The sequence below is a fragment of the Nycticebus coucang genome, chromosome 3, assembly GCF_027406575.1.
Source record: "Nycticebus coucang isolate mNycCou1 chromosome 3, mNycCou1.pri, whole genome shotgun sequence".
Taxonomy (NCBI): Eukaryota; Metazoa; Chordata; class Mammalia; order Primates; family Lorisidae; genus Nycticebus; species Nycticebus coucang.
Window position 1 is genome coordinate 22,646,718 of NC_069782.1, and position 27,870 is coordinate 22,674,587.

Below are 27,870 nucleotides of genomic sequence, written 5' to 3' on the forward strand. Positions count from 1 at the left end.
GTAACCACATCATCTGCAGTGTAAGAGAGGGGGAAAGAAGGCTCACATCTTCTAGCTGTCAATTGATCAGAATTAGTCACATGGCTAAACCCAAATGCGAGTCAGGCCAAGAAAGGGAATTCATGGTGATGGTTGTAGTGAGCGCTGAATTGATGTGTGAAATGATTCCATGAAACAAGAGTGGTCATATGTTTTCTCTGAAGGGCCAGACAGTAAATATTTTAGATGTGGTGGATAATATTGCCTCTGTTGCAACCACTCAACTCTACGATTAAAGTGTGAAAGCAGCCTTAGACACCAAGTAAATGAATGGGCAATGGGTATAGTTGTTCCAGTAAAATTTGCTTTTCAGAAATAAGAAGGCCAGATTTAGGCCACAGGCCTTAGTTTGCTGACCCCTACCTTACAGCATAACTAAAATACGATGACTTTCATTTTTTACCACCTTGGATGTTCAGAGCGTGTGGGCAAGTACTTTCTCCTCAATGTTCCTTATGCTGGTTAATAATAACCAGTAGACACTTCTCAAGAAGCAAAAAAGAATGAGGTCAGATGATCACTGCTCAGTGGTTTCCCTTTGGAATTCCACTGGTCTGCTTCCACCCAAGATATTTTCTTTGAAGCTTGCTAGAGTAAGATCATAGCACTCTGCTCAAAGAAAGAAAGGAACATATTGTGTAGATTTGCATAAACATATATGGAGCAGTCTACCTAAACCAGGTCTCTATAGCATACAAGCATATACCCTATATAGTTCTGGTAGAGGGGTATATATATTTCTGTTTTCCAACAAAAATTTACCTTCCAGCATCTACCCAAGTGAGAAATCTGTGAGTAATTCTAGAATTCTCCCTGAAAATCAACTTTCACAGCCAATCAGATGCCAAGTCCTAAAGAGCTAACTGCATTAGTATTTCCTAAAAGCATCTGCTATCTCCAATTCCATTGCCACTGTTTTACTTCAGGACCAAATTGTGTCTTGGCTGAAATTCTGTCACATCCTCCTAACGAGTCTCTTTCCCTCTCATCTGACCATAGCCAATCCTTTCTCTAAACTGCTAACGTGAGTTTATTACAATGCAAACCTAATTACAAAGCCCTGTGGCTTGGAAATGATTCAGGGGTTTCTTAAAAATTCAGATTGAAGACCAGACTCCTTAGGATGGCATTTAAGACCCTTTATGATGTGGCCTCTGTAGCTTTCCATAGCTCATCTTTAACCCACCAGTATCTCCCATGCTCTGACTGTGACTGCACTGAACGACTTGCAGTTTTGAACTCTCCTTCTCCCCATCCTCTTTCATCTGCCTCCCACTTCTGCTTCATCAAGTTTCAACTCAGCTCTAAATAAGGTGCCTATGGGATCCTTTTCTCATCTTCTCCCTAAAGGAAAGGCCCACCTTTGGCTCCCTTAAATTCTGTGCTTTTGCATACTGGAGTCCCAGCACTGCACTGCACGGAACTAAAGCATATTCATTGGATTTCTCTTCTCCCTCCTCGTGCACCGTTCTTCCTCCCGCCCTGAGTCTGCAATCACACCGAGAACAGGGACCGTGTCTCACTTATCCTATTCCTATTGCAGTGCTTACCATGACATCTGCAATTTTTCTTTTTTTTTTGCAGTTTTTGCCCAGGGCTGTGTTTGAACCTGCCACTTCTGGTATATGGGGCCGGTGCCCTACTCCTTTGAGCCACAGGCACTGCCCATGACATCTGCAATTTAGGACATACTCAGTATGTCCTATTTATTCATAAATAAATAATAGATAAATATTTATTCATAGAATATATTGGTGCGGGCAAAAAAAAAATCCTGTTTTCATGATTCTATAACAAGTTGTATTTTTAATGCAGTTATAACTGTGGGTGATCAGGATATGGAAATATATTTTTAAGAAACATTTCAAAGTGAAGGGATTAGATACCTCTGCTACACATCAGTTGGCTTGACCTTTATAAAGTTAATGAATGGAAACATAGAAAGTTGGTAGTTGGTCTGTTGCCTGTCCATGTAGTGAAACAAAGCCACACAGCACAATGCAGTAAAACAAAACCTGGGGTTATGGGAACATCTGTGTTTTCACTGGAGCCAGCGTCGTAGCTTGTGCCTTTTTAATTGCTATTGCAGAGTCTAGGGGATAGAACATTGAATGCGAAATTGAGCTTCAGTAGCCACAAGGACAAACATTTCATGGGAAACTAAGCCTGACGTTAAACTCTGATGTTGTACACTTCAAAAGCAACTGAGTCCTGTGTGGGTACTAATTTGAATTCTATTTACTAAGTTGATGTGTTATAATAATAAATTACCTGCACTTTCTTTTTTATTATTATTATTTATTTATTTAGTTTTGAGACAGTCTAACTTTGTTGCCCTTGGTAAAATACCATGGCTTCATAACTCACAGCAACCTCAAACTCTTGGGCTCAAGTTATTCTATTGCTTCAGCCTCCCTGGTAGCTGGGACTACAGGTGCCTGACACAATGCCTGGCTATGTTTAGAGATGGAGTCCTTTTTTTTTTTTTTATTGTTAAATCATAGCTGTGTACATTAGAGCAATCAAGGGGTACAATGTGCTGGTTTCATATACAATATGAAATATTCTCATCAAACTGTTTAACATAGCCTTCATGGCATTTTCTTAGTTGCTGTATGTAGACATTTGTATTCTGCCTTTAGTAAGTTTCGCCTGTACCCATTCTAAGATGCACCTTAGGTGTGGCCCCACCCATTACCCTCCCTACACCCTGACCTCCCCCCTCCCTTCCCCTTCCTTGGCCCGTTCCTCATAGTCTTATGATATAGTTGGGTTATAGCCTTCATGTGAAAGCTATAATTTAGCTTCATAGTAGGCCTGAGTACATCGGATACTTTTTCTTCCATTCCTGAGATACTTTGCTAAGAAGAATATGTTCCAGCTCCATCCATGTAAACATGAAAGAGGTAAAGTCTCCATCTTTCTTTAAGGCTGCATAATATTCCATGGTATACATGTACCACAATTTGCTAGTCCATTTGTGGGTCAATGGGCACTTGGGCTTCTTCCATGACTTAGCAATTATGAATTGGGCTTCAATAAACATTCTGGTATAGATGTCTTTGTTATATTGTGATTTTTGGTCTTCTGGGTATAAACCTAGTAAAGGAATTATAGGATCGAATGGCAGGTCTATTTTTAGGTCTCTAAGTATTCTCCAAACATCCCTCCAGAAGGAACATATTAGTGTGCATTCCCATCAGGAGTGTAGAAGTGTGCCCTTTTCTCCACATCCACACCAACGTCTCTGGTTTTAGGATTTTGTTATGTGGGCTACTCTTACTGGGGTTAGGTGATATCTCAAAGTAGTTTGGATTTGCATTTCTCTGATGATTAAGGATGATGAGCTTTTTTTCATGTGTTTGTAGAACGTGCGTCTGTCTTCTTTAGAGAAGTTTCTCTTCAAGTCCCTTGCCCGCCCTGAGATGAGATAACGTGTTCTTTTCTTGCTAATACGTTTGAGTTCTCTGTGGATTCTGGTTATTAGACCTTTATCGGAGGTATAACCTGCAAATATTTTCTCCCATTCTGAGGGCTGTCTGCTTGCTTTACTTACTATGTTCTTGGCTGTGCAGAAGCTTTTTAGTTTGATCAGGTCCCAGTAGTGTATTTTTGATATGCTACAATTGCCTGGGGAGTCCTCCTCATAAAATATTCACCCAAGCTGATTCCTTCAAGAGTTTTCCCTGCACTTTCTTCAAGTATTTTTATAGTTTCATATCTTAAGTTTAAATCTTTTATCCAGTGAGAGTCTATCTTAGTTAATGGTGAAAGGTGTGAGTCCAGTTTCAATCTTCTACAGGTTGCCAGGCAGTTTACCCAGCACCATTTGTTAAATAGGGAATCTTTCCCCCACTGAATGTTTTTAATTGGCTTGTCAAAGATCAAATAACGGAAAGTAGCTGGATTCATGTCTTGGTTCTCTATTCTGTTTCAGACATCTATTTCTCTGTTTTTGTGCCAGTACCATGCTGTTTGATCATTATCGATTTATAGTACAGTCTCAGGGCTGGTAGAATGATTCCTCCTGCTTTGTTTTTGTTTCTGAGTAATGTTTCAGCTATTTGAGGTTTTTTCTGGTTCCATATAAAATGAAGTATTATTTTTTCAAGATCTTTAAAATATGACAATGGAGTTTTGATAGGAATTGCATTAAAATTATATATTGCTTTGGGTAGTACAGACATTTTAACAATGTTGATTCTTCCCAGCCATGAGCATGGTATGTTTTTCCATTTGTTAGCATCTTCAGCTATTGCTTTTCTTAAAATTTCATAGTTCTCTTTGTAGAGATCTTTCACGTCCCTTGTTAGGTATACTCCCAAATATTTCATCTTCTTTGGCACTACTGTGAAAGGAATAGAGTCCTTGCCTGTTTTCCAGCTTGTTGTTATTGTTGGTATATATAAAGGCTACAGATTTATAGGTGTTGATTTTGTAGCCTGAGACATTGCTGTATTCCTTGATCACTTCTAAAAGTTTTGTAGTAGAATCCCTAGTGTTTTCCAGATATACCATCATATCATCTGCAAAGAGGGAAAGTTTGATCTATTTTGACCCTATGTGGATACCCTTGATTGCCTTTTCTTCCCTAATTGCAATGACTAAAACTTCCATTACAATGTTAAAGAGCAATGGAGACAATGGGCAACCTTGCCTGGTTCCTGATCTAAGTGGAAATGATTTCAATTTAACTCCATTCAATATGATATTGGCTGTGGGTTTGCTGTAGATGGTCTCTGTTAGTTTAAGAAATGTCCCTTATACCAATTTTCTTAAGTGTTCTGATCATGAAGGGATGCTGGATATTATCAAAAGCTTTTTCTTCATCAATTGAAAGAATCATATGGTTCTCATTTTTTAGTTTATGAGCTGAATTACATTTATAGATTTACATATATTGAACCAGCCTTGAGACCCTGGGATAAATCCCACTTGGTCATGGTGTATAATTTTTTTGATGTGTTGTTGCATTCTGTTTGTTAGGATCTTATTGAGTATTTTAGCATCAATATTCATTAGTGGTATTGGTCTATAATTTTCTTTTCTTGTTAGATCTTTCCCTGGTTTGGGGATCAAGGTGATGTTTGGAGATTTTGTATAATTGATGCTATTTCAGAACTTGATGTAGGCCTGTTCAACATTTCCACTTCATTCTGGCTAAATCTTGGGAGGTGGCGTACTTCCAGGTATTGGTCGGTTTCTTTCAGATTTTCATATTTCTGAGAGTACAGTTTCTTGTAGTATTCATTAAGGATTTTTTGAATTTCTGAGGGGTCTGTTGTTATTTCATCATTACCATTTCTGATTGATGAAATGAGAGATTTTACTCTTTTTTTTTTTTTTTGTTAGGTTGGCCAAAGGTTTATCTATTTTATCGATCTTTTCAAAAAACCAACTTTTGGATTTATTGATCTGTTGTATAATTCTTTTGTTTTCAATTTCATTTAATTCTGCTCTGATTTTGGTTATTTCTTTTCTTCTGCTGGGTTTGGGGTTTGAGTGTTCTTCCTTCTCCAGTTGCTTGAGATGTCCCATTAAATTATTAACTTCCTCTCTTTCTGTTTTCTTAAGGAAGGCTTGCAGTGCTATAAATTTCCCTCTTGGGACTGCCTGTGCAGTATCCCAGAGGTTCTGGTAATTTGTGTCTTGATTGTTGTTTTGTTCCAAAAATTTGTTGATTTCCTTCTTAATCTCGTGTATAATCCATCTATCCTTCAGCATAAGGTTGTTTGGCTTTCATGTTTTTGTATGGGTATGCAGGTTCCTGTTGTTTTGAGTTCAACTTTTATTCCATGATGCAAGGAATAATTTCTATTTTTTTAAATTTGCTAGGGTTAGATTTGTGGCCTAGGATGTGGTCGATTTTGGAGTATGTTCCGTGGGCTGATGGGAAGAATGTGTATTCAGTTTTGTTGGAATGAAATGTTCCGTAGATGTCTGTTAACTCCAGACATTGAATGGTTAAATTTAAATCTAAAATTTCTTTGCTTAGCTTCTTTTTGGAGGATCTATCCAGCACTGCTAAAGGGATGTTAAAATCTCCAAGTACTATGGAACTGGACGAAATCAAGTTGCTCATGTCTGTTAGAGTTTCTCTTATAAATTGAGGTGCATTCTGGTTGGGTGCATAAATATTAATAATTGAGATCTCGACTGTGAGTCTGAGGAGATAGGATTCCAGGCATCTCTGGCTGGTGGGATCTGCCTATCATCACTCCTATGAGGATACAGGGACTCAGCGAGAGACTTCTGGACCCCAAGAGGAGGACTAAAACAGTGCAAAACCAGCAAGTGGTCGCGTGTGTTCAATCCGTCTAAACCCGCCCACAACTTCTACAGGCACAAGAACTTAAAGAGCAAGAGGAAGTGAAAGGAAAATTAGGGCAAGGAAACAGATAAAAGAAATCACTCATGAGGAAGAATCAGCAGAAAACTCCAGGCAACATGAAGAACCAGTCCAGAACAACCCTGCCAAGGGACCATGAGGTAGCTACTGCAGAGGATTCCACCTATACAGAAATGTTAGGAATGACAGAAAGGGAATTTAGAATACACATGTTGAAAACAATGAAAGAAATGATGGAAACAATGAAGGAAACTGCTAATAAAGTGGAAAATAACCAAAAGGAAATCCAAAAACAGAATCAAATCAGAGATGAACGATATGAAGAATATAAAAAGGATATAGCAGAGCTGAAGGAAATGAAACAATCAGGGAACTTAAAGATGCAATGGAAAGTATCAGCAACAGGTTAGACCATGCAGAAGAAAGAATTTCAGAGGTAGAAGACAAAGTTTTTGAGATAACTCAGATAGTAAAAGAGGCAGAAAAGAAGAGAGAGAAAGCAGAACGTTCACTGTCAGAATTATGAGACTTTATGAAGCGTTCCAACATACGAGTTATAGGAATTCCAGAAGGGGAAGAAGAATGCCCCAGAGGAATGGAAGCCATACTAGAGAATATTATAAAAGAAAATTTCCCAAACATCACCAAAGATTCTGACACACTGCTTTCAGAGGGCTATCGGACCCCAGGTCGCCTCAACTCTAACCGAGCTTCTCCAAGACACATTGTGATGAACCTGTCCAAAGTCAAGACAAAAGAAAAGATTCTGCAAGCTGCCAGGAGTAAGCGCCAGTTGACCTACAGGGGCAAATCCATCAGAGTGACCGCAGACTTCTCTAATGAAACTTTCCAAGCAAGAAGACAATGGTCATCTACCTTTAATCTACTTAAACAGAACAATTTTCAGCCCAGAATTCTGTACCCTGCTAAGCTAAGCTTCAAAATTGACGGAGAAATCAAATCATTTACGGATATACAAACATTGAGGAAATTCGCCACAAGACCACCTCTACAAGAAATACTTCAACCTGTTCTGCACACTGACCACCACAATGGATCAGCAGCAAAGTAAGAACTCAGAAATCAAAGGACAGAACCTAACCTCCACACTGATGCAAAAGATAAAACTAAGCAATGGACTCTCACAAAATAAGACGAATAGAATACTACCACACTTATCAATTATCTCCATAAGTGTTAATGGCTTGAATTCCCCACTGAAAAGACATAGATTGACTGACTGGATTAAAAAACACAAGCCATCCATTTGCTGTCTGCAAGAAACACACCTGGCTTCAAAAGACAAATTAAAGCTCCGAGTCAAGGGTTGGAAGACAATTTTTCAGGCAAATGGAATTCAGAAGAAAAGAGGAGTTGCAATCTTATTTTCAGATACATGTGGATTTAAAGCAACTAAAGTCAAAAAAGACAAAGATGGTCACTTTATATTGGTCAAGGGAAAACTACAACAAGAAGACATTTCAATTCTAAATATTTATGCACCAAATTTAAATGCTCCCAGATTCTTGAAGCAGACCTTACTCAGTCTGAGCAATATGATATCTGATAATACCATCATAACAGGGGATTTTAACACACCTCTTACAGAGCTGGACAGATCCTCTAAACAGAAATTAAACAAAGATATGAGAGATTTAAATGAGACCTTAGACCAACTATGCTTGATAGACGCATATAGAACACTCCACCCCAAAGACAAAGAATATACATTCTTCTCATCACCCCATGGAACATTCTCCAAAATTGATCATATCCTGGGACACAAAACAAATATCAACAGAATCAAAAGAATTGAAATTTTACCTTGTATCTTCTCAGACCATAAGGCACTAAAGGTGGAACTCAACTCTAACAAAAATGTTCGACCCCACCCAAAGGCATGGAAATTAAACAATCTTCTGTTGAATAACAGATGGGTGCAGGAAGAAATAAAACAGGAAATCATTAACTTCCTTGAGCATAACAACAATGAAGACACAAGCTACCAAAACGTCTGGGATACTGCAAAAGCAGTTTTGAGAGGAAAATTCATCGCTTTAGATGCCTACATTCGAAAAACAGAAAGAGAGCACATCAACAATCTCACAAGAGATCTTATGGAATTGGAAAAAGAAGAACAATCTAAGCCTAAACTCAGTAGAAGAAAAGAAATATCCAAAATCAAATCAGAGATCAATGAAATTGAAAACAAAAGAATCATTCAGAAAATTAATGAAACAAGGAGTTGGTTTTTTGAAAAAATAAATAAAATAGATAAACCATTGGCCAGACTAACTAGAAATAGAAAAGTAAAATCTCTAGTAACCTCAATCAGAAACGATAAAGGGGAAATAACAACTGATCCCACAGAGATACAAGAGATCATCTCTGAATACTACCAGAAACTCTATGCCCAGAAATTTGACAATGTGAAGGAAATGGATCAATATTTGGAATCACACCCTCTCCCTAGACTTAGCCAGGAAGAAATAGACCTCCTGAACAGACCAATTTCAAGCACTGAGATCAAAGAAACAATAAAAAAGCTTCCAACTAAAAAATGCCCTGGTCCAGATGGCTTCATTCCAGAATTCTATCAAACCTTCAAGGAAGAGCTTAGTCCTGTACTGCAGAAATTATTCCAAAAAATTGAGGAAGAAGGAATCTTCCCCAACACATTCTATGAAGCAAACATCACCCTGATACCAAAACCAGGAAAAGACCCAAACAAAAAGGAGAATTTCAGACCAATCTCACTCATGAATATAGACGGAAAAATTCTCCACAAAATCCTAGCCAATAGATTACAGCTTATCATCAAAAAAGTCATTCATCATGATCAAGTAGGCTTCATCCCAGGGATGCAAGGCTGGTTTAACATACGCAAGTCTATAAACGTTATCCACCATATTAACAGAGGCAAAAATAAAGATCACATGATCGTCTGAATAGATGCAGAAAAAGCATTTGATAAAATCCAGCATCCTTTTCTAATTAGAACACTGAAGAGTATAGGCATAGGTGGCACATTTCTAAAACTGATTGAAGCTATCTATGACAAACCCACAGCCAATATTTTACTGAATGGAGTAAAACTCAAAGCTTTTCCTCTTAGAACTGGAACCAGACAACGTTGTCCTCTGTCACCTTTACTATTCTACGTAGTGCTGGAAGTTCTAGCCAATACAATTAGGCAAGACAAGGAAATAAAGGGAATCCAAATGGGAGCAGAGGAGGTCAAACTCTCCCTCTTTGCTGACGACATGATCTTATACTTAGAGAACCCCAAAGACTCAACCACAAGACTCCTAGAAGTCATCAAAAAATACAGTAATGTTTCAGGATATAAAATCAATGTCCACAAGTCAGTAGTCTTTGTATACACCAATAACAGTCAAGATGAGAAGCTAATTAAGGACACAACTCCCTTCACCATAGTTTCAAAGAAAATGAAATACCTAGGAATATACCTAACGAAGGAGGTGAAGGACCTCTATAAAGAAAACTATGAACTCCTCAGAAAGGAACTAGCAGAGGATATTAACAAATGGAAGAACATACCATGCTCATGGATGGGAAGAATCAACATTGTTAAAATGTCTATACTTCCCAAAGCAATCTACCTATTCAATGCCATTCCTATCAAAGTACCTACATCGTACTTTCAAGATTTGGAAAAAATGATTCTGCGTTTTGTATGGAACTGGAAAAAACCCCGTATAGCTAAGGCAGTTCTTAGTAACAAAAATAAAGCTGGGGGCATCAGCATACCAGATTTTAGTCTGTACTACAAAGCCATAGTGGTCAAGACAGCATGGTACTGGCACAAAAACAGAGACATAGACACTTGGAATCGAATTGAACACCAAGAAATGAAACTAACATCTTACAACCACCTAATCTTTGGTAAACCAAACAAGAACTTACCTTGGGGGAAAGACTCCCTATTCAATAAATGGTGTTGGGAGAACTGGATGTCTACATGTAAAAGACTGAAACTGGACTCACACCTTTCCCCACTCACAAAAATTGATTCAAGATGGATAAAGGACTTAAATTTAAGGCATGAAACAATAAAAATCCTCAAAGAAAGCATAGGAAAAACACTGGAAGATATTGGCCTGGGGGAAGACTTCCTGAAGACGACTGCCATGGCAATTGCAACAACAACAAAAGTAAACAAATGGGACTTCATTAAACTGAAAAGCTTCTGTACAGCTAAGGAGACAATAACCAAAGCAAAGAGACAACCCACACAATGGGAAAGGATATTTGCATATTTTCAATCAGACAAAAGCTTGATAACCAGGATCTATAGAGAACTCAAATTAATCCACATGAAAAAGTCAACAATCCCTTATATCAATGGGCAAGAGACATGAATAGAACTTTCTCTAAGACAATAGACGAATGGCTAACAAACACATGAAAAAATGTTCATCATCTCTGTATATTAGAGAAATGCAAATCAAAACATCCCTGAAATATCATCTAACCCCAGTGAGAATGGCCCACATCACAAAATCTCAAAACTGCAGATGCTGGCGTGGATGTGGAGAGAAGGGAACACTTTTACACTGCTAGTGGGACTGCAAACTAGTACAACCTTTCTGGAAGGAAGTATGAAGAAACCTCAAAGCACTCAACCTAGACCTCCCATTCGATCCTGCAATCCCATTACTGGGCATCTACCCAGAAGGAAAAAAATCCGTTTATCATAGGACACTTGTACTAGACTGTTTATTGCAGCTCAATTTACAATTGCCAAAATGTGGAAACAGCCTAAATGCCCACCAACCCAGGAATGGATTAACAAGCTGTGGTATATGTATACCATGGAATACTATTCAGCCATTAAAAAAAATGGAGACTTTACATCCTTGGTATTAACCTGGATGGACGTGGAAGACATTATTCTTAGTAAAGCATCACAAAAATGGAGAAGCATGAATCCTATGTACTCAATCTTGATATGAGGACAATTAATGACAATTAAGGTTATGGGGGGGGGAAGCAGAAAGAGGGATGGAGGGAGGGGGGTGGGGCCTTAGTGTGTGTCACACTTTATGGGGGCAAGACATGATTGCAAGAGGGACTTTACCTAACAATTGCAATCAGTGTAACTGGCTTATTGTACCCTCAATGAATCCCCAACAATAAAAATAAATAAATAAATAAATAAAAATAATTGAGATCTCATCATATTGAGTATTACCTTTAAGAAATATGAAGTGTCCATCCTTATCGTTCCTTATTTCAGTTGTTTTAAAGCCTATTGTGTCTGCAAATAGGATTGCAACGCCTGCTTTTTTCTGCTTTCCATTTGCCAGGAGTGTAGATGCCCTTCTCTTCACCTTGAGTCTATATTTGTGTTTTAATGTAAGATGCAATTCTTGTATGCAGCAGATATCTGGCTTGAGTTTTTGTATCCAGTCAGCCAACCCGTGCCTCTTTAGGGGACAGTTTAGACCATTGACATTAATTGAGAATATTGGTAAGCCTTTTGAGTGTCTGGTGGACATTTTTAATCCTTTTTCAACTGTGGAAGTTGGAATTTGATCAAAATTTTCTGGGTGGGTTTACTTTTGTGGTGGAGGATTACACTGGTTTTTATGGAGAAGAGGTCTGAGAATACCCTGGAGAGCTGGTTTAGTTATGGCAAATTTCTTCAACATGTGAATGTCATTGAAGTATTTAATTTCTCCATCATAAATGAAACTCAGTTTAGCTGGGTACAGCATCCTGGGTTGAAAGTTACTTTGTTTTAGGAGATTAAAAGTCAATGACCTCTCTTCTGAAAGGTTTCAGCAGAGATATCTGCAGTTATTATAATATTTTTGCCCTTGTAGGTGATGGTTTTCTTTTGTCTGGCTGCTTTCAGAATTTTCTCCTTCATATTAACTTTAGTGAAATTGATTATGATGTGTCTGGGGGATGTCTTATTTGGGTTGAGTCATTCTGGTGTTCTGGAACTGTTTGCTATCTGAATTTCAGAAACTCTTGGCATGTCTGGAACGTTCTCCTTCATAATTTCATGAAGAAGAGACTCTGTGCCTTGTGAAGCCACTTCATCGCTTTCGGGGATTTCTATAAGATGAATATTGGTTTTCTTCAAATTATCCCAGAGCTCTCTGAAAGAGTGATCCTTTTTTGCCCTCCATTTCTCTTCCTCTTTGAGAGTCTGGGAGCATTCGAAAGCTTTGTCTTCAATGTCAGAAATCCTTTCTTCTGCTTGCTCCATTCTGTTACTGAGGGATTCTACTGTGTTTCTCAGATCTTTGAGGGTGGCAACTTCTTGTCTCAGTGTGTCCAAATCTTTGGTCATTTGGTCTTTGAATTTGTTGAATTCTTGAGATATCTTTTGGGTTACTGCTTGGAATTTGAATCCGATCTTATTTGCTATCCAGATTCTGAATTCGATTTCTGACATCTCAGCTATTTGTCTGTGCATGGGATCTTGTGCTGTGTCTGCCCCATTGATCCCTGGGGAAGTTGATCTCCTCTTATTATTCATATTGCCAGAGTTTTTCCGTTGATTTAGCCTCATGACTCTTTTTCACCGTTGCCTCTAGGTGTCCTCAGAGTTGGGGAGGTTTCTCTCCAATATTAGACCCCAGCACGATCACTCTCTTGTTGCTGGATCTTTGTAGGAAGTGACCCTGTGTAGATCCTCTGGGGCTGCCCCAGCCAGGGAGTTCTGGTTGTGGAAGCAGCTCTGGAGTGTGACACACCCAGATCCAGCAACAGGGCAAGAGGTGGTGCCCACAGTTCTGGGAGTGCCTGGCGCCAGGTGACTTTGGCACAGAGAGCCCAAGGCTCCAGCAGTCTATGGCCAGGAGAAGGGCTCTGAGCAGAGACAGGGAGGGCTCCGGGGGGCATGTGGCTACCAGAGTGACTGGACAGATGAGCAGGCCGGTTTGGAGGCAGGGAGGGTACAGGAGGGAGAATGCAGGGTTGCTTGGCTCACGCAGTTCCTCGTCAAGGCATGCAGATGCCTGGTGGGCACGGTAGCATTTCGGGGGTCACAGCACATCTTTTATGGAGGTCCAGGTGGCGCCAAGCCCAGGAGTTTGAGGTTGCTATGAGCTGTGATGCCACAGCACTCTACCCAAGGCAACAGCCCGAGGCTCCAGTGTGCCAAAACCGGTCTCACTCTGCCCCTGAGGGTTAAGGCTATAAGGCAGCTCAGTCTCCGCCTTTAGGCTGCTCAGTCACTAGGTTACTAGCTCCCCCTGATCCTTGCTCTGGGACCGTGAGGGTGGTGCTTGCCGGGGCAGTTCCCTGTGGCCCACAGCCAAAAACTATTAGCTTCGTCCAGCTCAGTGGCTCAGTCTGGGGCCCTAGACAATGCCCAAAGTTCTCTGCACTCCTGCTCAAGCTCTCCCCAAGGCAGTACAACTGAATGCCAAGTCCAAAAACACCAAAACAGTTCACAGGTAAGGCCTTTCCAGTTTGCGGTCTCACTGCTGCTTGTATTTACGGCTCCTGGTGGGATTAGGTTGATTGAACACATGCAACCACTTGCCAGTTTTCCACTGTTTTTGTCCTCCTTTTGGAGTCCAGAAGCCCCTTGCTGACTCCCTGTATCCTCAGAGAGATGATTATAGGCAGATCCCACCAGCCAGAGATGCCTGGAGTCTTATCTCCCCAGACTCGCCGTGCCCAGTTGCAGGGAAGCTGTTACTCCTGCACTTTCTTGTATAACAATATTTATGCCTTTCAGCATCTTTTACAAAATATATCACAATGGTGAAAGAAAGGAACATATGGTGATAATTTGCATACCTTTCTGTTAAAAAAAAAACTGAGTAAAATGCAGATATTTTCTACGTGCTTGTCTATTTTACATTATGCCCTAGGTGGGGTGTGCTGGCTCATGCCTATAATCCCGGAACTTTCGGAGGCCAAAGTGGGAGGATTGTGGGAGGCCACGAATTTGAGACCAGCCTGGGAAACTTAGTGAACCCTCCATCTCTACAAAAAATAAAAAAATTATTCAAGCATGATGGCACCTGCCAAGAGATGGAGAAGGGAGGATAGCTCGAGTCCTGAAGTTTGGGTTACAGTGAGCTACAATCACATGACTACAGTCCAGCCTGAGCAATGAAGTGAGACTTTGTCTATATGAAAAGAAGAAAAAAATAGATTACAGCGTAAATAAAATCTACTTGAAAAAAATGATGAGCTGGAGCAGACAGGGTAGTTTGAATACAGGAAAATAATGTATAGAGTACAGTGATGAATAAATATTTGGGCAATGAAATTATTATTGTTGTAAACCAAAAGTTTACTGTTCTTTGAGGAGAGTAAGCAGAATAAACTTAATTTATTGCAAAATCATTAACATTTAACCTCTTGTAATTATTATAAGGGATTGCTAATATTTCAATAATATAGATAAAAGGAGGATTTTTTAAAAAAAATTAAGATTGATTCTTTGGAAATATACACACATCTGAGAGCTAAAAAGGCTGCACTTTTTCTGAAGGATGAGTTAGAAGCTCTACTAGGTCAGAAAGAAAGCAAATATAATTAAAACCATGGGGAAAAAAGCAGAAAACTGCTGTAGGAATAATCCATTACTGACAAAGGATAAGGAATAGATTATATCTTCTATTACTCCATGATTTTAACTCATATGTTTAAATTGACTTTTCTTGCTATTTGGGGATTAATTAAAATTCTTAAAAAAGAAAATCAAAGTTCACCACAAATACCAAGCATATTCTTAGATTCTAGAAAAATGATCTATATAACATTACTTAATTGTGATGACAAAATTTCAGCATATGGTATTTGGGAACAATATCTAATGCCACCAATTCCTTGGACTATATAAAGAATAAAAAAAATAGAACTGCTTTAATTATGCTTCAGTGCTGGGAGGGCCCTCTTGTTATTAGATTCTATATTCTCAGGTTCTGGCAAATGCCAAGTGCTTATTAAATGTTAGTTGAATGAAAGGTGACTTAAAATTGCAACTTTCAAAATGGATTATTAAGAGAATTTCTGTACACTATAGTTTTACAATTTTCTGGGGGAAATCAGATGAAAACCTCAAATTATCATATCAACTATGCCATAATATTTTTTCATCAGTTTTTTCATCACACAATTTTTTCATCATTTAATTCATCAAGTGATTATTTAGTGTCTCTTTGTAAAGCCCAATGTTAGGTATAAAACCCAGATAGTTTAATGAGGAAAAAAAAATCATCCCTTAGATAAAATTGAAATCGATGGGAGATTGGGCTGAAGATGAACGTGATCATATTAATACTCTTTCTCGTCTTGCTCCTTTATTTTAGCCGAAGCAACGCACATCCATTGTGTCTTCATTGGATTTTCATCGAATGAATCACAATCAAGAATATTTTGAAATCAACACATCTGCAGGGTGCACCAGCTTCACCTCCAGCCCGCCTGTGAGTCCACCCATCTCTTCTGCGGCAACCACAGAAGTCAAGGATGAAGGACCCAACCATACAGGTAAAGCAATTCATTTTATGCAGCTATATTTTTTAACTTTGAAGATTAAAGCCTTCATGAGTTAGAGTAGTGGTTCTCAACCTTCCTAATGCCTTGACCCTTTAATATAGTTCCTCATGTTGTTGGTGACCCCAACCATAAAATTATTTTCGTTGCCACTTCATAACTGTAATTTTGCTACTGTTATGAATTGTAATGTAAATAACTGATATGCAGGATGTATGTAGGCGACCCCTGTGAAAGGCTCGTTCAACCCCCAAAGGGGTCACGACCTACAGGTTAAGAACCGCTGAGTTAGAGGAATGAAGAAAAGTCTTCAAATAAATGGCATTGTGGTTTTAGTTCACCTATATGTGTGACTTTAGATTTTTGTCAGTGTGGTTATAATATTCTTTTTAAGTGCATCGATAGCCTTTTAGGTGTTAGATATTAAAGATGATGATTTAATATTACCATGGTAGTAAAAATAACCAGGGACCTAGAAATGCTCTTCTTCCACTGATGTCTACCCATCTCTACGTGCAGTCTTAACATACGACTTTATTAAATAATTGCTTTGAAGCTGAAGAACCCCTGTCAAGAGTATCTGGTATCAATGAGTTGTACAATGTGGCTTCAGCAGACTTCCAACCTATTTAAACCACGTGTACTTGGGGAGGAAAGGTCTGAGGGAATAAGGCTAAGGGTAACTGTAAGATAAGGGAAAGTAACAACTCCTGGTGGTAAAGTATACCTGGTTCCACCCAATTAGATTTGCAATGCTTCCTTTCTTTGGGGATTAATAACTAGTAAGGCCAAGGAACAGAAATGTAAATGGCACCTGCAGAATCTCCTCCCTTTGTATCTAATTTACATTAATTATCAAAGTAGAGCTGAATCTCTAAATGTTACAAGTTTTAGTTGGGAATCAAGAATTGCAATGGAGGGCATATATACATACCGGGGAGTCTCAAGAATTGCAATTCAGAATGGTCTTCAACATGTCCAACAAGCAAAGAGAAGGTTAGGGGTGTTAAAACCAAATGAAGAGAGAAATGTCACTTATGGCTCTTTGAGAAAGTTTGTGGCACTGTAAGGTTTGGGGGAGCTGGCAAGTTTTGATTGATACATAACAGCAATGAGCAAAAACTATTGTCAGAGTCACACGAAGTCTTTGCAGTAGCAATTACATAAAACTGGTTCCTGGTTAAAGCAGGCAGCTTCAGCGGCTGGGCTTGCAGAAAGAATTACACTTTTCAGTCAGTGCTCCATGTCTTAGGTTGTTTTCTCTCCCTGGCCTCTTGACTGGGTTCGGTATCACAAAAATGAATGAATTTGTATGATCAACTTTCACATAAGTAAACTATTCAATTACTTGCATTCAGAAGAATACGAATGTATTATAAAACCCAATAGGTATAATTAATATGAATCTAAGAATCATAAAATAAGGTCTATGTGGATATTCCATATGATCTTTGTTCAGAGAGAGTGTGCGTGTATATAAATGTGTGGGCATGCAGTCACATATATGCACACACATGTACTTAAGTCCTTTAAAGGCACTCCTAGAACCACTCCAGAAATAATGCCAGGAAGTTATTTTCTCCTAGGAAGAAAGCTAAGATTTAAACATGACTAATGGGAATGGTAAGGTTGATATTCTATGGAAGCTATAATCCAACCTTTCTTTGGAAGCCAGAATGATACTTATAAAATGTAAATCAAAGCATGTCTTTGCCATGCTTACAATGCTCCGAAAGCTTCTCATAGCATTTAAGAAAAATCCAGCCCCTCACCATGGCCAGCGAAGTCCCTGGAGCAAACTTGTCCTGGCCCAGACTGGCCTTTTCTGCTGGGCATTCTGGCCCTAGAGCTTTTGCATTTAGGTTCCTTCTGCCTAGAATCTCTGACCTCAAATTTTCATCTGACTGTCATTTAGGTTTTTGCTCAAATGCATGTCCCCTCAAAGGCCTTCCCAGACCACGTATCTTAAATAGAAACCCTCCATATGACAAGAACTATAACAACAAAGATGCAAAAAGAACAAGAACAATAATAAGCAAATATACAACATTCATGTCAGGCTGTGCTTGGGGCATTTTATGTCCATCAACTCCTTTCAACCTCTCTCTTATGAGTCAGGCATTATTACTTGTAGATAAGGAAACGTCAGTAAGTAACAGCCCATGAAGACAGAGCTGGGATTCACATTCACACCTGGTGCTAGAGTTGATGTGCTTGGCCATTTTTTCTGCATGGCTCTTGTCATTTCTATCTAATTATCCTATTGGCTTTTTCCACATTTATTCACTTTTTAAAATTATGTTGATTACTCGTTTACGTATGTATTGTGTTCTTTCTAGAATGTAAGATGAATCTCTGGCCTATCTTAAGCACTGCCGTCAGACTGCCTAAGTTCAGTTACTAACTAGGAAACAAACCTCTTACCTAGCTGACTTCACCTCTTTTTGCTACAGTTTGCTTGCCTCTGGGATTATAGTAACAATGAACTGATCAGATCAACTTACCCAGGAGTGTGGGAATGCATGTAAAGTGATTAGCACAGTGCACAGCATGTAGTGTTCAATTAACATTAGTTATGGTTACTAGTAGTAGCAATAACTATGACAGTAACACAATTCTTTGCAGTCTACATCAAGCCAGCATTTATTCCTGGGTCACTGGCATTTATTGGATGGCTGCCATGTGCTAGAGGCAGGTTTATGGGAGATGAGACATGGGATGTGTAAAGAAAATGGATGTGTGGGCAGCACCTGTAGCTCAGTGGTCAACAACAACAACAAAAAATAGCCGGGTGTTGTGGTGGGCACCTGTAGTCCCAGCTACTTGGGAGGCTGAGGCAAGAGAATCGCTTAAGCCCAGGAGTCTGAGGTTGCTGTGAGCTGTGATGCCACAGCACTCTACCCAGGGTGACAGTTTGAGATTCTGTCTCAAGAAAACCCAAAATAATAATAAAATAAAAATAAATAAATAAATAAATAATGGATGTGTGGATGCCAGAATGGGCTCTGGCCATATAATTATTATTCAAAACACACTTATCTGAAAGACCAGTTTCAGATTTAAATTCCTCCAATGGGAGGAATACTGTGATACTTGCCTTTAGTAAAGTGAGGAATACTGTGATACTTGCCTTTAGTAAAATCTCTCTTGGCTTTATTTTAACCATAGTACTGTTTTTTTGACAATGAATGTTTTGGATTTTCTTCAGTAATGTCTATGGTAAGTAGAAATATTCTTTTTTTTATTTTTATTAAATCATAGCTGTGTACATCAGTATGATCATGGGGCACCATGCACTTGGTTCATAGACCATTTGACACATTTTCATCACATTAGTTGACATAGCCCTCCTGGCATTTTCTTAGTTACTTTGCTAAGACATTTACATTCCACATTTACCAAGCCTCACATATACCCTTGTAAGATGCACCACAGGTGTGATCCTTTCAATGCCCCTCCCTCTACCCACCTCCCCCCTTCCTCCCCACCCTTTCCCCCTTCCCCCTCCCTCCCCACCCTTTCCCCCTTCCCCCTATTCTTAGGTTGTAACTGGGTTATAGCTTTCATGTGAAGGTCCTAAATTAGTTTCATAGTAGGGGTGAATACATTGGGTACTTTTTCTTCCATTCTCGAGATACTTTACTGAGAAGAATATGTTCCAGCTCCATCCATGTAAACACGAAAGAGGTAAAGTCTCCATCTTTCTTCAAGGTTTATTTTCTTAAAATTAAAAGCCAGGGAAGTTACAGATTTAGTCCCCAAGCCCCATTGCCTTCCCTTCACTCTGACCCTGCCCCACGGAGAAGGAGGGTCAGGACTTAACACATTTTACTGCCCCGAGGACCTCAGGGGCACCGTCTGAAAATGTGTGGAGAAAGAGTCATCATCAGGCTGTTTTCAAGTCTGGACTTTCAATAAGCAAAATCGAAACTTTTGACAGTTGAAATGATTTTCAATAGCGTGTTTCAGTGATTTCCTAAGGTAATGTCTCACCTCCACTTTACATCAAAAAATTTATACTAGACTGACACTTAGCAGTAATGTGAAAGCACAGTGCTGATTTGTTCTAAATTAAAAGGTAAAACTTTCAATTATAAAAGTAAAACTTTTAAAGTAGACGTTTATCTTCCTGAGAAAACTAGCATTTTATTCCCTTACACACAGATAATTTGTCCTATTTTGTATTTAAGAACCTTCAGTTTTATTACTAATTTGCTAGATATTTTTATTAAATCATTTAATGTTTCTGGTTTTCAGTTTTTTCCTCTGAAAGGGGAAATAATATCTATTCTTTGGCGGTTTGTTGTAATAAATGAGCTTATTAACCTGAATGCATTTTGCAAACTATAGCAACCAGTATTCTTCCTGAATATTATCACTGTTATTGTTTGTTATTGTTTTTCTTTGATATTATCTTTTGAAATTAATACTAGTTTTAAATAGAACGGCTTATGGTAAGTCTGCACTTAAAGCCAAGACAGCTGACCTTGACTTAGAAGTATAATTTAAATTAGCTGATTAATCCACATTTCACTTTATAAATTATTAGATACACATACAAAAATTAATCTTGACAAAAAGGCACTTATAGAACAAAGGGTAATGCACCTTCAAAAGCAACTTGTATGCTGCAAAACACTTGAGCCAATGAATTTATTGTAACCGAGGGCCACTTTGAAAGCAACTTGAAATGTGATTAAAGCTTCAACTTATGAATCATCAAAACGGTTGTTAAATGGGAAAAGTTTTTGCGTTAGATAGTCTGGGAAATGATTTAAACAGGTTTGCATTTAATTAGAAAGATCACTCTAGACCAAATTGAAATGAGGTGAGTTTGGAGATGGGAGAAACACATCATCAGCAATGAAAAATATGTCAATGGATTTGAAAGATACAAAGAAAGAGGAATTCACAGGTTGTGGTCGTCAATCTGATGTGCAAACACGAGGGAGAGTAGTTCAGTGAAGGCGCTCGGGTTTCTAGCTTACCCAGATGAGCAGAATCTGCATGCCGTTTCTTAAAATAGGGGATATAGGTAGGAAGGTGGGGGTAGGGATAGAGCATGTGAGCCAATTCAGGTGTTTTAGAAGAAGGGTTGAATGACCTAACTGCTATTTTATGAGATTATTCTGGCTGTTGTGTGGAGAATGGACTGAGGAGGGGCAAGGGTACATTTCAAAACAACTAAGAGTAAATTATAAATGTCTTACCACAAAAGATATGCAAGTGAGGCTATGGTTATGTTAATCGGTTTGATTTAAGCATTTCCCATTGTATTTCAAATCATCACGACGTACCCCATAAATGTATACAGTTACGATTTAATAAAAAATTAAATTAGAAAAAAAGAGGGGGATAAAGGTAGATGCGGGAAGGTCAGTTAGGAGGTGATTGCAGCGTTGCAATGAGAGGAAAGTGAAGCAGAGGAGGTGAGAGAAATGGAGGGGTATCGGACATATTTTGAAGGTAGACCCAGCAGCATTTCACGGTAGAGTGTTCGTGGTGTATGAGAAAAAGAGAACTAAGGATGACGCCAAGATTCCTCTGAGCAGCTGTAGAATGGATTTCCTATCATCTGACATGCAAGAGGCTGTGGAATGGCAGGTTTGGTAAACAGAGAGAAGTACCAGAAGTTAATTTATTTTAAATTTCAGATTAATATGAGGGTATAGATGTTTAGGTTACAGTGTTTTAATTTCTAAGGTAAAGTTCAAGTTGCAGTTGAGCCCTTCACCCAGGGAGTGAACACCCTCACCTTTGCGCATGAGGTGAGCTCCATCAATCACCCCCTCCTTTCCTCTCCCTCCTTCCCTTTCCCCTTGCTAGACTATACTTGCTTTTTTCTTTAGTGTGGGCTTGTAGTTGTTTATATATTGGTTTGGTATTAGTATTGAGTGCATTGGATACTTTTTTTCAATTCTTGTGATACTTTACGAAGAAGAATATGTTTCAGTTCAATCCAGGTAAACACAAAAGATTTAAAGTCTCCATCTTTTCTTATGGCTGAATAATTCTTCTTGGTATAAGTATATTACAGTTTGTTAATCCATTCCTGGGTTGATGGGCACTTGGGTTGATTCCACATCTTGGCAATTGTGAATGGAGCTACAATAAATATTCCAGTGCAAATGTCCTTGGGGGCTGCAAACAAATACAACCTTTATGGAAAGATGTATGTAGAATTCTCGAAGAACTAAAAGTGGATCTTTCGTTTGATCCTGCAATCCCACTCTTAAGTGTCTACCCAGAAGAAAAAAAATCATTTTACCACCAGGAGTTAATTTTAAGTTGTCTGTTAGAAATCTGAATACTTGTGTTGAGTGGGGTGAGGGCAGCTAAAGAGAATCAAAAACTGAGTTCAACAAAGGAGGAAATAAAAGGTAACACCAGAAATAAAGGCTGAGGAGGAGCAACCTGTGAGGTAGGGGGAAATGTTTGTGAGTGTCGTGCTCTAACGGCAGGTGAAGAAAGTTTTACTTTGTTTTAAAGTTTTACTTTGAAAGGAGTCAGGAGTAATCAGTGCTGTCACATGGAGCTGCTAAGTTGAGTAGGATGAGAAATGAGTTTGCTTTGACTCCTAGATTTAACAAGGTGAAAGTCACTGCTGACCTTGAAAGGAGCAACTTGGTTAGAATCAATGGGGCAACAGCCCAACATAGTGAGTTTAAGGGAAACTAGGAGAAGAGGACTTAGAACAAGTAGACATTAAACTTTCAAGGAATTTCTTCAAAAAGAAAATAAAAGTTATGATGAAGGAGGAGAGAAAAGGTTTTATTAAGGGAGAGATTGGTTTTAGACGGAATTGTGAATGACAGGCAGGATGGTATTTCTGTTGTGGATGCAAATGCTGGCAAACGAAGCATGTGGTGGGAACCCATGAGAGATACGTTCTAAAGGTTTCCATTTTCTCTACAAATTAGAAAGCGGCAATGTCAGTTAAGAACAAAAGTGGAAGAGGAAGTTTAGACTTTGCAGAAAGACAGAAGAGCATAACATAGTTGTTTAGGAATTAGAGTATATGGCGTGATCACCTGTCAACAGGAAAGGCCCACTTGAAGTTTGCATTTATGAATTTAAAGTTAGCTTGGCCAATGTGGTTCTGTGTTCTTTTCCCAGCCTAGGCCAGGTGGAGAAAAGGACACAGGTGAAGAGTAGTTGGAAAGCTGAATTTTGCATAGGTTTGTTTTTGCTAAATGGGTATTTGGAAGTGGTTGAAGGTCAAGTATGAATGCAATGAAGGGAGTGTAATATTTGACTCAAGAATTCAAGATGGAGAAGGAAGGGAAAGAGAACAGGGGGACAATTAACAGTGAAAAATCAATAGGATCATGGGATTAGAGAATCTAGGAGGACCAAAGGATTACTGGGATAAAGGTGTTGAGGAACAGGCTGGAATGATAGGTGGATTCAGAGATTAAGATGCACATGAAACCAGGACTAATTATAACGGTTGGTGATCATACGCTCATCATAAGGCCATGGGACTGTGCCACTGTATTAGCCCCTTCTCCAACAAAATCACCTTAAATATTATAATTCAGTAGGCACAACGATTTCCTGGAAGAAATGTTTGATATAAAGAACCACCCTTACTTTTACATTGCTCTCCTTTCATAATATTTAAATTAATCTTTCCATTTGTTTAACAAATCATGGTATAGGTCAACTTTAATTGAGTTCCCTTCTTGTGTACTTTGCCCCACTACTACTTGAGGTGCTAAGACCCATTTTCTTGCTCCCTGGCTGTCCCCTGAGAGAGATGTTGCATTCAAATTTGCTCCTCCAAGGGGCTCTCTTGGTCCTCAACCATTCTGCATCTCATTCTTATGACCTGGGAGTCCATCTGCTCAGATATTTCAATCTCTTAGGTTCCCTTAATGGTTGCCAGTATGCTCTTTTTTCCTCAGGTAAAAGTTTTATAAAACAGATACGGTGAAAAGGAGTGGAATACTGGATCGATTATGAATATACTTTTTTGTTAGATTGGATGTAGTACATAAGGAAGTGAAAGGGACTAAAGATGTGATTCAAATAATTTTGGTCCCTTTGACCTTTGGAAAGATGGAGTTGATATTAATTGATATGGGGAAGCTCAATTTTTAACATTTTCATTTGAAACGCTTTTGGATGTCCAAGTAGATGTGTTCAGTAGATAACTGACACGACGATGTTTCAGGGGGGTAAGGCAGGGTGGGAGGAGACCAGGTGATAATTTTACGTTTATCAAAAGTAAAGAGTATCAGTTTGAAAACCAATGCCTTGCCCTTCAATGAGTGACTTATGAGTTCTGAGTACCTCCATGCAAATGTATTGGATAGATGTGTTGTGAATTCCTGGGGGAGAAGGAAGCTAAGAATCATCAGTAACAACAGATGTTCCTTCTCTTTATGGAAGGTTATGTCCAAGAAGTTCTTTCTGTAGGAATCATTTTATGGGTTAGCACCTTTTCAAGAGTACCTGCTAAGCTAGTCAGTTACCCTGGGTAACCAATTATCTCCAGTTTTGTGAGAAGTTTCAAACTATCAGCCTCTGATGGAGAAAATTGATAGGAGGGAGAAATCACAGAAAACAGTAAAAGTGGAAAAGTGCCTTTTTTCCAAGTGGGAGAAATAACAAAAACAGAAGACTGTAAGTGCTTAGCAGCAGAGAATGGAGAAAAAAACCCCAAGAGAACTAAAATTAGAATGGAGAGGGTGGCATGGACCTCTCATGCTGGTAAGAAATTGCCAGAAAGGCAAATGAAGCTTTCCTTTTAATTAGTTCACATGGACTGGAAATAGACCTCCTGAAGCTGAGACATCATTATTACAGCAGCCACTGGACACAGGCAGCTAAGGGAGGCTTTGGCTTCCAGCCAACATGAAGACCAAAGACTGGCTGCTAAGATGATCTTTAAACTCCAAGCTGAGCTTCAAGGTGAGCTGATATGGAGAAAATTAAAGGTTGTGAGAATGATGTGCATACATGATTACATCTTTGGAACTTATTTTCTTAAAAAGATGCTTTAAATCCATTAGCCAAATTATCTATTGTTAGATTCAGGAAGTTAAATACACCAGAATTTTGGAAACCCAAAAGAAAAGCATTTTTATTTCCAATGTTGTGTATGTGATAAATTATATTCCTATCAGGTTTTGCTAAATCATGAAATGACTCTCCTCTACTTTGCTTTTTCCCCCCATTTTCCCTGTGTCCTGAGACTTTCTTCCTTTTGATACATTACACCATGTGGAAGGCAAGATACAGGTTCCTAGATGCTTGATAAGGAAAGGTTGATCGCTTCTCAATGCTTAAAATTCTGATAATTTAGATAACAGGGTTAGATAACATAGATAACATATAGTTAGATAACAGGGTAATGTGGAAACTTATCATTTCAAATGGAATTAGTTGATACACGACTAATGGTTTTTCTAGTAAATATCAAATCAATAGACTTAGTGTGTATCATTATAAGATAGTCCAGGATGCGGTGAAAGTGTCTATGAAGGGGACCGATCTCATCCCAAGAAAGAGTGGGGCTCTGAAAGACAAACGAAAAGGAATTATCTAGGCCAAGGTGGAGAGAAATTAACAGCAAACTGCAGGTCAGAGGAAATGAGGACTGGTCAGAGTTGAAGCTACTGAGGGACTACGAGCTTGGTCACCCAGGGCCTGGTAAGCTACCTGCAGGATTTTCATCTTTATGCCTAAGAGCAATGAGAAGTCTTTGGCAGGGGTTTTAGGGAGAGAGAGAGTGATCCAGTTTGCATTTTACTGTCCGATGGTTCTTATTTTCTTTATAAATTAGAAGCAGTTTTATCTTTGGTGAGTAACCAAAGAGAGCAAATATCAAATGTTTGAGAAGAGTGGAGAAAGTCTGAGTTAGTTTTTTGTTCAAACTCCTAATGAGTGAATGGCTAATAGGTGGGGCCTGAGGGGAGTATAGGAGAAGGGCTAAGAGGGTATGGGTGTCCCTCCAGCATCCCTATGGCCTGCAGGTGATCTATTTAGGTCAAGATTATTCTGGCCAGGGCCTGGCCTACCTCAGAGTGCCTCCCACTGTAAAGCGGTACCTCTGAGTCACTGCCAGGTCTGCACCTGTCCTTGCTAGCCTCTGCTGCCATCACCTCCCCCGTGCTAGACCCCTGGCAGCCTGCTTGGCTTTTAGCCCAGCTCCCTTCTGGAGCCCACAAGAACCTCCTGGTCTCATTCATAATTAAGGAAAATAACCCAGACTCAGAAAAATTTATCCTCAAGATCTCGTGAGATTTTACCATGTGGAACCACCCAGCTATACAGGACATGCCCAGAATCTAGATGGGATTTAGAATCCAGGTCCCTTTTTTCTTACCTTCTCTCTGTTTATTATGTTATATTCTCTCAGTGCCAAAACCCAGTAAAAATGTTCAGGATACACATGGAGAACTGTTCCTCCTTTTCCCCCATTTTATTCAGCCCTTTTCTCTTCAAAATTCCGCAGAAGCTGGTCTATCCTTCCCGGTCTGGGGTGGGCCTCCCATTTGTTTGTACAGTAGGCCCTCAGACCCAATTCTAATCGTCTTAACGCTGCAGTCTGGCTTTCAAGTCTATTGACTGACTAAGCCAACTTTTTCTACCTTTCCACCTTGCAGGCACTAAATCTCCAGTCCTAGCCCTGGAGAGAAGAAATTTCCAGTGGAACACAGTGTAAGGATATAAATACACCAATGTATTCTTTGAAAAATCCTCATTCCATTAAGCCAGCACCACTAAATGAAAAAATGCATAAACACAATATACATGTATGCGTAATTAATGTAGCTTCATTGATGCTTAGTAAACAGCGCCATAACCTTTATCTTTATTGCTGTTATTATGCAAGGTGTAGGCAGCAGGACAGAGCCTAGACTCAAAAGTTCAGTACAAATTGCCAGGCAGCCAGGTGCTTTGAGTCCAGGCAGCCGTTAGAATCTTAAATCCACAAATGGCTTGGAACAAACAGGTCAACCTGCTGATGACCAGACTTGGACTTCCACTTGCTCTGTACCCAATTTCAGGTGTCCTGGGTAGGGAAGGCAGCAAAGGCTGGGAGGTGTGTCACTGCAGGGGACAGCCAGAGTGCTACAAGTGCTTAACCCAGCCCATATCACAGCAGAGACAAGGGAGCAAGCGTTTCAGAGAGGTTTTGTATTGAAAATCTGCTTTTTAAAAATTTTTTTATTTATATTTAATATGTTGACTCAACTTTTTCTTGCTTTTACCTTCTATTAATATGCAAAAGTATAACTGCTTTGTTAGCTGTAACTTTCTGAGATTTAAATTCATTGCTTACATAAATCTCTCTAATGATCTTGTTTGCATTAGTTTACTCGATAGTTTTTCTCTCCTGATTTTCTCTACCAGACTGTTTATATTGCCAGAAAAATCTCCCTGCTTATCAGTTATTTTTGTGTGCTCTCTGTGTGATTATTGTAGCTAAAAGTGAAACTGCGGGAGAAAAGCTGACAGCAATGTTTTAAAAAAGGCTTTAGATATTTCCAGGTCTGTGCCGTTGGAGAAATCCCCTCCCTACACCCAGTGGCAGTTTCCAAACTGCTAGCCCTTCTCCTCTGTTCACTTGCATTATCTCTACAGTTCCCAGGAGGACATTTTCTCCTTTTGTTTTCTGCACCTGTCTATGCTGGGCTGGTGTCTTGCGTGTTTACCTTACCCTGGCCCCAGAGCTCTTTTGTCAGCTCTGTGGTAGGCGGAACTCGAGGAAGGCCTGGGGATTCTTGCCCCCTGGTGTCTTTGTGCATTGCTCCCCTTTGAGCCTGTGCGGGCTTGTAACTTGCTACTAGCCTGTGGCAAAGGTGATGATATATGACACCCATTGTCACCTTTAGGGCAAAGGTAAATGGATTTTGCAGATGTAATTCAGGACTCTAGTCATTGGCTTTAAATTAATCAAGAGAGATTATGAATCAGGTGATCCCCTAAAAGTGGGTCTAGAGGTTAGCACCTTGAAGTAGGGGAATTTCTCTCTC

At 39.2% G+C, this 27,870-nt stretch overlaps 1 protein-coding gene across 5 annotated transcripts in view; it reads left to right on the forward strand.

The window, feature by feature from the left end:
- ANKS1B (ankyrin repeat and sterile alpha motif domain containing 1B) overlaps window positions 1-27,870 on the forward strand; it is a 1,177,049-nt gene that overhangs the window by 529,962 nt on the left and 619,217 nt on the right. For all 5 annotated transcript variants that reach the window (XM_053582560.1, XM_053582555.1, XM_053582557.1 and 2 more), the window contains exon 12: window positions 15,697-15,877. In XM_053582560.1, the coding sequence (XP_053438535.1) occupies window positions 15,697-15,877 (181 nt within the window). The remainder of the gene's footprint in view (window positions 1-15,696; window positions 15,878-27,870) is intronic.